Here is a 14,405-nt window from a genome sequence, read left to right as displayed (position 1 = left end):
AGCACATAACACTGTGTGTTGAGTGGTACTGTGAACTTGCAATATACGATGTGCATGCAGAAGGACAATGGCACTGGCTTTTTTAAAAGCAAGACCCTGCCTTGGTAAGTAGTGTAATAGGTATATTTCAAATTATCTTGTATACACAGTACAATTAAGTTCCTCTTTACCCTCAAGCAGTGCTAGAAGTGGAACCTCCCAATTCATTGTTACTTTTATACAACTGAGCAGGGGGCTCCCCCTTGGAGGTAATGTACTGTATATCAAAGGGAGGGGTCCTCCTGATGCTTTGAGCATTGCTGGTACCCAGCCCACAAGCACTACTTTCAAGACTAAACAAACACCATCATGCTGCCATTTTCCATGTCCAGCACCTGAATCTCACTTGTTTAGGTTATGTAAACTTGTAACACCACAAGCAAAGACTCCAGCTGCCCCTTGACCTTCCCAGAATAAGCGGATTAGGAAAACGAATGGTGAATGAAAAATACTGAAATGTCTCAATATGAAAGTTTCATTAACCTGGGGATCATTCACCTTTCGTATGAGCCGATATCACACAAATGAGCAGCTTCAGAGAAAATGGGGCAAACCTGCCTAAGTCGCAAAAGAAATCCAACTTGTGCAGCCACAGTGAGTGTTCTTTTTAAGGATAATAAGCTACCTAAAAGAGTGGGAAATGATGGGATCTTGGAGTCTGCAAGCACCGCAGTGGTACATAAATGCAATTTTTCCCATTCAAACTTTGTACTCTGTATAGTAAACGCAAGCTTGTAGAAATATAACTCTCCCTTAATCCACATGACCTATACTTATTTGAAAATAATATAAATACCAACTAGGTTTAATCTGAGAGGTTTCTGAAAAACACATTCTCAAAAGCTATTGCATTTATAGACCATGTCTTTGCATCCTACGAACAATTTCTTTCACTACCTTCAAATTAGAAACATTGTTTAAAAGAACCTGCCTAATTTTCCTCCCCTCCCACCTACCTCTATAATGGAAAAAATATTGATTAGTCTTGAGGACTCGGACAGCATTTCTGTAATATATAAAACCATTTTACCTTTCTAAGATCCAAGAGTACAGTGGGAAAAGGATCTCACTCAGCATCTCAAAGGAGAGGAAGGCAGCAATGTACAAAATTCACTCGAGCTCCATATCTGCAAAGTAGAATTATTCAAGTCAAAATGTATATTTAGAGTGTATCTCTCTCTCCTTTAAAATTGTCTAAAATGTTTCCAGGGCAAGATCCAACCTGCAAACGTTGCAGTCAAGTTCCAGCCTCACTGGGCCACATGTTTTGGGCGTGCACCAAATTAACATGATTTTGGACCAAAATCTTTAAATGCCTTTCTAAAGACAGCCTTGGTGTCACAATCCCTCCTAATCCACTAACAGCTGTGTTTGAGGTACTTCCAGATCGGCTTAAAGTGGAGAAGGACAAACGAACTGTAATTGCCTTTACTATACTATTGGCATGTAGACTTATCTTGCTCTACTGGAAGAATCCTAACTCTCCACTTCTAAGTCAGTGGTTAACTGATGATGTATGTTATTTGAAACTGGTAAAAATCAAATTTGCACTTAGAGGATCTGTACAAAACTTTTTCAAAATCTGGCAGAATCTAATCAATAACATTTTAGAATAAGCATTTAATTGAGGAAGCCGGTTCCCTCCCCTCTTACTCCATTTATCTTTATTCATTTATCTATTTACTTATTTTTACTAGCTTAAAGTTTTTATCTTCTGGTCTAGCCCTCTTTCTCAGGGTTTGGGGTTGATTTGTTTTGAACGTTTTTTACAAAAAAAAAAAACTGGAGTTCTTTGTGTGGTATGTTGTTTTGATTTTGATAAAATCAAAAAAATTAAAGGTATTGCATTGGCAAACCTTGGGTTTCCTTGACTGGAAAAAAGCTCTTCTACCGAGATGGCATTGACACCCTGAATAGCATCCCACAGCACAATCGCCGGTGTCTGTAGGAAATAAAATATTGGTTGCTAGGGCAACCGCAGGCTCTCAGCACTGACCGCTCTCTGCGAAAAAAAATCAGAAAAGATCGGTCATGCTATGAGCTCCTGCTGTCGATGGGTGATGCAAGTAAAATTATAACTTCTGGGAAAAGTATTACTTGGCCATTAACCTGACCACGACTCTGCCTTTTTGCTGTACCTGGGTATAGGAGAGTGGTAGATCCTGCTACAATAAATAACAATGCTGTTCCTGTTTCAAGCTGAATAAAGTTGGTTTTGCTAAAGCACTGAGACTCAGCCTCATGTTTTGGTGTGCAAGAAAGGGACTCGCACGTCACAATGTTTCTAAAACTTATTACATTATGTCAGCACAAGTGTTTGTTTGGAGTTTAATAGTTTGCGTTATAATGCTGCAGTCATTACTACATTTGCTGCAGTCATTACTACAATTTGTCAAGCAAAAGGGGAGAAATCTTGAAGTGTTACAAACATTACAAGATCCTGACACAGCTTACTGTTAGTCAAAATATATTCTTCCTCCTCTCCTCCATTACATTTCGAATACAGCATCAATAACTAAACATGGCAGATGCAAGTAATTTAAAAAAAAAAAAAAAGGCAAGGCATCCATTATTCATCAGAATACTTAAAACTGCAGCCCGACCAATATAAGTTGTTAAAAAAAAAATGCAAAAAGTTGTACATTTTTAGTTAAAATAAACTCTACATATTATGTGGCAAAGGGAGAATAGTTTCACACAAAACCACTTGTACTACAAAAAGCTGTTTTCTCTGTCACTCTGTCCTGGCAGCTGAGTGTGTTTAATAGTACAGAGTCGGTGTCCTCAACAGGATGCAAGGCTCTTTTTGCAGAGCATTTCTTTTGTTCACAGCAATGGTCCATACTATAATGAAAAAAAGACCACAACAGACACCCAGGCAAGCAATTAGGCTGGAGAAAGAGGGGGAAAAAAACCCAAAATCCTCCCCACGTATTTCTACTCCTATATTGTTTCAGTATATTGTTACATTTTACACACAGTAGCTTAGTAGAGTGAATGGTTGTGATGGGGCATATTTTGGTTAGACTGTTAATCGCTTAGATTTTTACCCTAAATTTCTGAAGTAAAAAAAAAAAAAAAAAGTTGTTTATATTGTCAAATAATGACTGGTATTGCAAGTGGGGGAGGGGGTGGCCAGTCAATTGATTTGTAAAGAAAATGGAGCATGTACTTTTGAAGGCAAGACATTTGTATTATGAACATATAGATGGGAGTGATAAGGTCTAGGAGTCCTGTCTAGATGAGCTTGGTACACCAGATTCAGATTCTGGCAATTTGGGCCTGTTAATGGGTGCCAAATTCATTGAAGCCAGAGCATTTTGGGGTAGGGCCAGAACCCACTAAGGCTTACTGTGTGACACCATGAGTTGGATGGAAACGCTTTTCTGACATTGCAAAGGCTTTTTAAATTGAGAATTTGAAGCATTATAATAAAAATCTGAATTGTGGCTTTTTTTTTTCCCATTTGCATTAAGGAAAATGTCTTGTCATAAAAACAGTGTATGACAACAGTCAAAGATCTTAGGTTTAAAACTGAATCAGAACTGTCAGAAGGAGAAATTTACTTTTAGGGTACCAGAGAAGTATTTGAAAACCTGTACATCAAAATATAAACCATAGGTGTAGGGAAAAAAAAAAAATGGCTGTAACTTTCTTCAACTAAGATAGAGCTGATCATTCAAAACTATGGAAAGACTGATTGTGACAGTGATGTGTGTGTGTGTATATAATATATAAAGATGCTAAATATCATTGAACTGCATAGTATATTTGAAGTAACGCAATGATAAACTGTGTGAGTGGACAAAACAAACAGCCATTGTCTTATAGTCAAATGTCAGCTTTTACCTTTTGAATGTGATTTATCATATAAATATGAGTTATATTCCAATAATGATATTTAAATTATAAAATGTGCCATTTTAAATCTGTTCTTAAATTCATAAATGGCTATTATTGTCCCGACATGGTACAAATAAAAATATTTTGTGAAATGCTGTGCAATTAGAACACTGCATATATAAGGTTTATGATTTGTTGGAACAAAAATGAGATTTAAATGTGTTCTTAGGGGTTCTTTTTTAGATTGAGCAGTATTAATTTTGACAATACATTTTGATTTAGTTGAAGTCTTAATCTTTTGACTAAATTGCATTTTAGTTTTAGTCAAATTTTAGACAATTAATTATAGTCTAGCTTTAGTTGATAAAATTTTAGTGGAGAAAAGTAAATTGGTTTTAGTTGACTAAAATTAAAGACTCAGAGTTATCTTTAACATATGAATATTCAGAGTATACTGTACCTTTAAACTATTATACTAACATGTGCACTAGTGAGCCAAACTACCGTATATATTCATGTACAAGTCTCTTACAATATAGGTGTATGAGGGTGTGAGATACAAAAACACAAATCAGTGCAAATGTTGCTTCGGAATAGTTTGGGTATTGCTGTGTGGTCACATAGGCACAATAGAGAGAGGTTAGGAGCATGCGCCGATACAGCGCATTGCCGCGCCTACATAGGAAAAAAATAAGGCCGTGTGCTCCGTGGTTACTCTCTCAGGTAGGTGTATATATAATGGCAGCTCTGGTCTGTCATCAGTTTTCTGGCCTTAAACATGCCTTCGTTATGCTGCTATAAGATTTTACCAAAAAGGCTGCACCATGCAGCACATATATTTAATTTCAGCATAGGGTTTATAAAGAAAGTGATCATTATGGAGACTCTGACTTATCTGACCATGTGGACATTTTAAATTTATTCTGTTAATTTTTTTTTCCCCAGCAACTGTAAACTTAAATAATACTAAAAATTGCATTTAAAGAAAACCTTAAAAGCTGTGTTTGTAACAAGATACTTTTAAATCTTTTTTTTTTTTTTTTAAAGAGAATCCCTGTTAGGTTTGCAGCATTTGCTATTGTAAGATTTATATTTACACTAGCTTGTGTTTAAAAAAACCTCACTAATGATGAACATTTAATGGATGAGTGAAATTTTTTACATTAATCCAGTATCTCAGAAATTCTGTAAAATAAACTTTGCTGTGCTGCCGCCGAAGTGTCTCGCATGAGTGATTAGACTTTATTGCTTAGTCTGTGTGCAAATCCAGAATTACAATTACAATTCATTGTAATTTAGAGACTGTATTACCCTAATAATATTCTGTATGTGACATAATTGCTTTTACTACATTCTTAACATTTTAGTTATAAACATTAGTTTGCCCTCAAAACCCAAATGAATAACACAAACTTGGCAGCAATGCTGTTTTGCCATACTGTATATGTACATATTGCATTAATTAGGCAATGCACTTCAAGCACTGAAATCCGTAATACATTTTGTTAGTATTAAGAAACAGAGCAGCTCATTTCATCAATGATGCAGACAAGCCAAATAGCCAATTCATTTGAAATTTGCCTAGATTTTTAGCTGCCACAGCTGTTGTCATCACTGCCATTGTCCCTGTAGGTATAAGAGGATGCATGCGAGGTGGCCAATTTAAACATGTGAAGATGTGCTCATTACAGTCACAGAACAAATAAAAAGCCTGTGTTTATCAGGACTTTGTAGGACACTGTAGTAAAAGTGATTAATTCCCCCGTCATTTCATCTGCTGTAACAAATGAATGACATTGCGAGCTAAACAGTTAAAACTTGCATCTGAGTTTGAGAGCATCTGGTCGTGCTCTCAAAGCTGCACAAATCTGTCTCTTAAGTAACTCGTAAAGGGATATAAAATGGCAATGTCTGTGTATTGGGTTTTTTCCCTAATTATTAAGCATGTTTTCCTCAACCGCAGTTGACCCATTAGTATTAGCAGGGTGAACGAGAGCCAGAGGTAATAGTATTGGTGTCGGGCAAGTCGCCAGCTAGATAACATTACATGTAGTACTTTGGCATGATCTCAAGATGGTGCTCCTATAAATGCCTCTAGGTTTAGGGTGTTCTTTTCTGTGAGCTTCATTCCACATGGCTTAAAGCACTGGGATTAATTTTTGTCAGCGTTGTAATTTAAGTTGGTCCTTATGGATGACTGCTTTTTTTTCCCCCCCTGAGAATCATATTGTCCAACATAGCAGAATGGAGTAGGATTCTGGCTCACTTGATGGATTTCCTCATGGTGCCCAAACTTGTGTTATCCAATTGCAAACATACATGCAATTTTTTTTTTAAATTGCACCTCTACATTCTTTTTTTTATTTGTTAGCGGACTGTTGTGTGTTTAGAGATGTGCAAAAAGCTTCACATCAGCCATTGTCTATTTGTAATATTTTCTTTTTTGTTTAGTTTTCGTCAACAGTGAGTGGTTTTGGAAAGCATTCATCTTAGTTTTTGTTGGGCACATTTTTTTTTAGTTTTTCTGTTTCATCATAGAGAAAAATTTTGTATTTTTCGTCTTTGTTTTTATCAATAAATTAACACTGTTACTGAGGCAAACTTTTTTCAAAAAAGCATGTGACAAACATTGCAGTGTCGGTCTGTATCAATTTTGAAGTGTCACTGGGGTAGTGCAATTTGGTAGTGGTAATTTTAATTCCGTATTCCTCAAAAATTACTTGCCTTTATATATGGTGTGTTATTCTTGCCTTCATAAGATTTTACTATACAATATTCTACAGTTGATTATGTTCAATTCTTTAATAAAAGGGCCAAAAGAAAGCTTTAATGTTTTATTGCATGCTCATTGCTCAGATGAAATGGGGTGTACAGGGAAAACCATAATCAATGAGTATTAAATATTATTTTCTACTGTATTCTAGTTAATTTCCTGTGAACTAAGTCCAAGCTTTGGTTAATATTTCACACATAATTTTGCTACTTGAAGAGTGAATGTTGGATGGCTAAGTAAGAGAGGATTTCATTGTGGCCCCTTTACACCTGGTGTTAATATGTAGTTTGTATCTGGATTGCATTTAGTAATGTCCCTGAATTACATTTAAATTTGGAAAATTGTTTCCCCATTGGCCTATGTCTGGAGAAAGAGTGCTAATGTCACCACCTCCCATGCAAAATTTGAATTGGCTTCTGTTTGTGGTATTGTATGCAGATAGAAAATGCAGTTAGATCTGTGTGATTTCTATTTCTGGCCACCACTTAATATGGTCTGAGTGAACTAATCACAATTGTATTCAAACCTTGTTTCTTATTAACTTAAGTACTGTCAGATTGAGATTAGATAATTGAAAATACCTGTTAATGCCAGGTGTTAAAAGGAGACTATAAATTTGAAAATATGCTTTGTATAAAGTGCTTAGGTTCTGTGTACTCTGCACGGTCCACATTGACAAATATTCAGAAATTATTTAATGTACCTGATAGAATGTTATGTTGCATAGCATATGTTGTATAGCTAAAGAAATACCACCCTGGATTTATATTCAATACACTAGTGAGGCTTCATGACGGTTTTGTGCATGCAGATTTGTGTCTTCATTTAGAATGCATAAGCACAAGTAGATCAATTCCAGGAGTACTGTTTGTATAATCTGTAAGGAAAAGGTTAAGAGTTGAAAGATTTTAATTTAAGTTAATGGAGTTTAACAATACAGTGATCCCTCACTATATCGCGCTTCGACTTTCGCGGCTTCACTCCATCGCGGATTTTAAATGAAAGCATATCTAAATATATATCACAGATTTTTCGCTGGTTCACGGATTTCTGCGGACAATGTGTTTTAATTTATGGTACATGCTTCCTCAGTTTGTTTGCCCAGTTGATTTCATACAAGGGACGCTATTGGCGGATGGCTTAGAAGCTACCCAATCAGAGCATGTATTACATATTAACTAAAAGTCCTCAATGATATACAATGTGCTTGATTGTTTGCTTTTCTCTGTCTCTCTCACTCTCTCTGCCTGACGAATGGGGTGTGAGCAGAGGGGCTGTTTGCCTAGAGGACACAGACGCTCTACAAAATGGCGCTTTATCGCGGTGCTTCAAGCATACCTAAAATCCCAAAAGCACGTATTGATTTTTTGATTGTTTGCTTTTCTCTCGTTCTCTCTCTCTCTCTCGTGTTCTCTCTCTCTCTCTCTCGTTCTCTGATCCTGACACACATTCTTTGAAGAGGAAAATATGTTTGCATTCTTTTAATTGTGAGAAAGAACTGTCATCTCTGTCTTGTCATAGAGCACAGTTTAAACTTTTGACTAAAGGGTGTTATTTCATGTCTAGAGGGCTGTAATGTTAACAGTGTGGGAGTTTATAAGGGCTTAAAATATATAAAAATAACCACACAAACATATGGTTTCTACTTCGCGGATTTTCATCTATCAGAACGCAACCCCTGCGATCGAGGAGGGATTACTGTAGATAGGATGGAACTGTTTTGTTCTATCAGGTGATTTTTACAATAGTGGATTTCAATTGTAATTTTTCAGTGAGGATGTGCAGTCGCATATTAAAGTTGGTTAAGGGTAAATATGACACAACTATTAAGTTTTTCTTTCATAGAGGGCCATAGATGTGTACAATAAATTATGGAGGTTGGGCAGTGAACAGGTGTATTGGAGTTCTGAAGTGTTTTTATTATGGAGCTCTGTTGTGCTGAGTAACCAGTTCTTGTCAATTGTTTTTGTAGTTATTTTCCCTTGTACGCTGATGAGGGTTTTTTAAGTTTGGCACCTATTCGTCTGAGGGTTGTCAGCAAGATGCTTTGTGCATTCATCTGGTAGTACTTTTTATATATAAACTGCTCAAAAAATTAAAGGAACACTTTGAAAACACATCAGATCTCAATGGGGAAAAAGAAATCCTCCTGGATCTCTATAATGATATAGACTGGGTAATGTGTTAGGAACGAAAGGATGCCACATCGTTTGATGGAAATGAAAATGATCAACCTACAGAGCCCTGAATTCAAAGACGCCCCAAAAATCAGAGTGAAAAAATTGTGGCAGGCTAGTCCATTTTGCCAAAATTTAATTGCAGCAACTCAAAATTGTACGCAGCACTTTTTCTTGTATACATGCCTGACAACATCGGGGCATGCTTCTAATGAGATGACAGATGGTGCTGTGGGGGATCTCCTCCCAGATCTGGACCAGGGCATCACTGAGCTCCTGGACAGTCTGAGGTGCAACCTGGTGGCATTGGATGGACCAAAACATAATGTCCCAGAGGTGTTCTATTGGATTTAGGTCAGGAAAGTGTGGTGGCCAGTCAATGGTATCAATTCCTTCATCCTCCAGGAACTGCCTGCATACTCTCACCACATGAGGCCAGGAATTGTCGTGCACCAGGAGCCACTGTACCAGCATAGGGTCTGACAATGGGTCCAAGGATTTCATCCTGATACCTAATGGCAGCCAAGGTGCCTTTGTCAAGCCTGTAGCGGTCTGTGTGACCCTCCATGGATATGCCTCCCCAGACAATCATTAACCCACCACCAAACTGCTCATGCTGAATGATGTTACAGGCAGCATAATGTTCTCCATGGCTTCTCCAGACCCTTTCACTTCTGTCACGTGCTCAGGGTGAACCTGCTCTCATCTGTAAAAGCACAGGGCACCAGTGGTGCATCTGCCAATTCTGGTATTCTATGGCGAATGCCAATCGAGCTGCATGCTGCTGGGCAGTGAGCTCAGGGCCCATTAGAGGACATGGGGCCCTTGGGTCACCCTCATGAAGTCTTTCTGGTTGTTTGGTCAGAGACATTCACACCAGTGGCCTGCTGGAGGTCATTTTGTAGGGCTCTGGCAGTGCTCATCCTGTTCCTCCTTGCCCAAAGGAGCAGATACTGGTCCTGCTGATGGGTTATGGACCTTCTATGGCCCTCTCCAGCTCTGCTAGAGTAACTGCTTGTCTCCTAGAATCTCCTCCATGCCCTTGAGACTGTGCAGGAGACACAGCAAACCTTCTGGCAATGACACGTATTGATGTGCCATCCTGGAGAAGTTGGACTACCTGTGCAACCTCTGTAGGGTCCAGGTATCGCCTCATGCTACCAGTAGTGACACTGACTGTAGCCAAATGCAAAACTAGTGAAGAAACAGTCAGAAAAGATGAGGAGGGAAAAATGTCAGTGGCCTCCACCTGTTAAACCATTCCTGTTTTGGGGTCATCTCATTGTTGCCCCTCTAGTGCATCTGTTGTTAATTTCATTAACACCACAGCAGCTGAAACTGATTAACAACCCCCTCTGCTACTTAACTGACCAGATTAACATCCCATAAGTTTCATTGACTTTATGCTATACTCTGATTAAAAAGTGTTCCTTTAATTCTTTTGATTATCTATCTATCTATCTATCTATCTATCTATCTATCTATCTATCTATCTATCTATCTATCTATCTATCTATCTATCTATCTATCTATCTATCTATCTATCTATCTATCTATCTATCTATCTATCTATCTATCTATCTATCTATCTATCTATCTATCTATCTATCTATCTATCTATCTATCTATCTATCTATCTATCTATCTATCTATCTATCTATCTATCTATCTATCTATCTATCGTTAATCACAGCATGAAGAGCAAAGTTCAGCGTGTAGATTTTAAACTGTAATTTGAAGTCTGTTTTACCATGCCAAATAAAAGTAAAAAATGCCCTTTAACATTTGTTTGTCACATAATTATTTACATAGAGCATCTTAAATTGATTTTTTTTTTTTTAATAGCATATTAAAATTCCAAGGAACGATGCATCCAGTGAAGTGCACAATTTTGATTTTTACTTATCCAGTGTTGGCAAAGATAACCCTCAGGGAAGCTTTGACTGCATTCAACAGTATGAATCACGGTAAGGTTTATTTCTTATGTTCACTGATCAAATTTTGCCCACATTTTTCTTCAGAGTTTCTATTAAAAGAAAAAAAAAAGCCATACAACATGTTGACAATTTTTCTCAATGTCCCAGTAATGTGAATACAGTTGTATGCAATATTTTGGGAGCCCTTTTTTAAATTGCATAAATAAAAATTTAAGACTGTTTATAGGGTACAAATGTGAAAGACACATTTAATATTTTGTAGGGTGTTTTTTGCAGTCATAGTACAGTGCATCCGGAAAGTATTCACAGCACATCACTTTTATTAAAAATAAAAAAATTGAGAAATCACATGTACATAAGTATTCACAGCCTTTGCTCAATACTTTGTCGATGCACCTTTGGCAGCAATTACAGCCTCAAATCTTTTTGAATATGATGCCACAAGCTTGGCACACCTATCCTTGGCCAGTTTCGCCCATTCCTCTGCAGCACCTCTCAAGCTCCATCAGGTTGAATGGGAAGCGTCGGAGCACAGCCATTTTAAGATCTCTCCAGAGATGTTCAATCAGATTCAAGTCTGGGCTCTGGCTTGGCCACTCTAGGACATTCACAGAGTTGTCCTGAAGCTACTCCTTTGATATCTTGGCTGTGTGCTTAGGGTCGTTGTCCTGCTGAAAGATGAACCGACTCGGTCAAGAGCGCTCTGGAGCAGGTTTTCATTAAGGATGTCTCTGTACATTGCTGCAGTCATCTTTCCCTTTATCCTGACTAGTCTCCCAGTTCATGCCACTGAAAAACATCCCCACCGCATGATGCTGCCACCACCATGCTCCACTGTAGGGATGGCATTGGCCTGGTGATGAGCGGTGCCTGGTTTCCTCCAAACATGTCTGGCATTCACATAAGAGTTCAATCTTTGTGTCATCAGAACAGAGAATTTTGTTTCCCATAGTCTGAGAGTCCTTCAGGTGCCTTTTGGCAAACTCCAGGCGGGCTGCCATGTGCCTTTTACTAAGGAGTGGCTTCCGTCTGGCCACTCTACCATACAAGCCTGATTGGTGGATTTCTGCAGAGATGGTTGTCTTTCTGGAAGGTTCTCCTCTCTCCACAGAGGACCTCTGGAGCTCTGGCAAAGTGACCATCGGGTTCTTGGTCACCTCCCTGACTAAGGCCCTTCTCCCCCGATCGCTCAGTTTAAATGGCCGGCCAGCTCTAGAAACAGTCCTGGTGGTTTCAAACTTTTTCCACTTACGGCTGATGGAGGCCACTGTGCTCATTGGGACCTTCAAAACAGCAGAAATTTTTCTGTAACCTTCCCCAGATTTGTGCCTCGAGACAAACCTGTCTCGGAGGTCTACAGACAATTCCTTTGACTTCATGCTTGGTTTGTGCTCTGACATGAACTGTCAACTGTGGGATCTTATATAGACAGGTGTGTGCCTTTCCAAATCATGTCCAATCAACTCAATTTACCACAGGTGGACTCCAATTAAGCTGCAGAAACATTTCATGAATGATCAGGGGAAACAGGATGCACCTGAGCTCAATTTTGAGCTTTATGGCAAAGGCTGTGAATACTTATGTACATGTGATTTTTCAGTTTTTATTTTTAATAAATTTGCAAAAATCTCATACTTTTTTTACGTTGTCATTATGGGGTATTGTGAGTAGAATTCTGAGGAAAAAAATAAATTTAATCCATTTTGAAATAAGGCTGTAACTTAACAAAATGTGCAAAAAGTGATGCACTGTGAATACTTTCCGGATGCACTGTATGTTTTTTCATTTGTCTTGTACTCCAGCTTTAAGTGAAGTTATCATATTATTTTTTTAGTATATATATGTAAAATGTGTATGTGTGTGTGTGTGTGTGTATATATATAATTAATTTATAAACCGGATTCCAAAAAAGTTGGGACACTAAACAAATTGTGAATAAAAACTGAATGCAATGATGTGGAGATGGCAAATGTCAATATTTTATTTGTAATAGAACGTAGATGACCGATCAAACGTTTAATCCGAGTAAATGTATCATTTTAAAGGAAAAATATGTTGATTCTAAATTTCACAGTGTCACACACCACATTCTGCCTCAATCGCAACATCATGGCTGCGTAGGAGAAGGATCCGGGTACTGAAATGGCCAGTCTGCAGTCCAGGGGCCTCATGAATAACGCCGTGCGTAGAACTCGCACTATAACATGGCGTAAGCACAAAAGCCGAAATATGCTTACGCACAGAAAAATCCAGATGCAGAAATCTGTGCGTACTCCAACTTCCACGTTCTTCCGCTACATAAATCCCATCAGCGTGAAAACTAACGCCGTGCACGCGCATTATGTAACGCCCAAATCCTCCCAGAATTACGCCTATTTGAATATGCAAATCAATATAAATCGCCCTTAAGCGCAGCCTTCTGTGAAAAGACAATGGGAAAAGCACGGGGGGAAACATAAGAATTTCAGCGAATACCAAGTGGAGGCAAAGGAAAAACATACTATTTGTTCAAATAAGCCGTGGTATAATCAACAAAAGGAAGTTGATCGAGTGGCATAGCGTGTTGGAGAAACATGAAAGCTCACATCCACAAAATCGCACAGTGCCGGAAATAAAAAGAAGTCACATATCAAAGTCGCCGTGGAAAGCCGAGTTGTCTGAGTGTCATATGTAAGCTTATTAGGGTACAGAGAAAAAAGCCACACGGTGGGGAAAAAGCACGAAATGTCCACTTCAATCTCGACATTTCCACTTTAATCACGTAGTTTATTTTGTCATTAAAGTAGAACATCATAAAATTCATCTTAAAATTGTTTAATTAACCAGTTTCTAAAATCACATCGTAATTAAAGTAGCACGTTAAATGCTTTTTTTTGTATTTGATTTTCTATGTGCTCTATGTGTGTGAATCACTACTTGCTTCTTAAACCGGCTCTCTTCCTCCAACTGGACACAGAGTCCATTACATTCGTGATATTACAGCTCTCTGAATAACTAAAATACTGAGATGTATACGTGATATCATTTTCATGATGATAGGAGTTAAAGCACGTTATTAAACATGTTTCACTTCATGAAATAATTTATTGCAGCAGTACTCAGGGCGGCTCTAAGCTTGTGGTGGCACTGGGCAGAGGAAGAATCGGTGGCTCCTTAAGCCAATGTCATGCACGGTGGATGGCCACGTATGTTGCAGACACTAGCCGCCTCGTGCTCATGACACAAGCATTTAACTTTTGCCAAATTTGTCGCTGTTTTTTAGCTGTGTTGTTATTTTTTCTTTTTGTTTTATATTCAATATATATTGGCGTAGCCGTTACTGCAGTCAGTGCTTTTCTTTCCCCAAGTAACCGATCGCCATACAATCAGCTCTGTAATAGACGTTAAGCCATCTGTAAGCTTAGCGCCGATTCTTCAAAACGTTTAAAGAACATTGAAATATCTTTGTAGTACATGTTTAATTATTCTATCCTTCAAGACACTCCCAGTGAAGAATATAGATTTTTTTAAATGAAGTTAAAGTTTTATCTGTATAATTTAGCAAACATATTTTGCTGCATTTCACCTTAAAAATGATATCGTCATCATATGTAAATACGGGCTTTATAAAGTGGCTCAGGTTGTGTGATATTATAA

General features: G+C 38.0%; 1 protein-coding gene across 2 annotated transcripts in view; it reads left to right on the top strand.

The window, feature by feature from the left end:
- ell2 (elongation factor for RNA polymerase II 2) overlaps positions 1 to 14,405 on the top strand; it is a 96,635-nt gene that overhangs the window by 30,274 nt on the left and 51,956 nt on the right. For both annotated transcript variants that reach the window (XM_039759378.1, XM_039759379.1), the window contains exon 3: positions 10,678 to 10,799. In XM_039759378.1, coding sequence (XP_039615312.1) covers positions 10,678 to 10,799 — 122 coding nt within the window. The remainder of the gene's footprint in view (positions 1 to 10,677; positions 10,800 to 14,405) is intronic.

Source organism: Polypterus senegalus, chromosome 7 (assembly GCF_016835505.1).
Source record: "Polypterus senegalus isolate Bchr_013 chromosome 7, ASM1683550v1, whole genome shotgun sequence".
Lineage (NCBI taxonomy): Eukaryota > Metazoa > Chordata > Cladistia > Polypteriformes > Polypteridae > Polypterus > Polypterus senegalus.
Note: the sequence above shows the minus strand (reverse complement) of the source record. Positions and strands in the feature narration are given on the sequence as shown.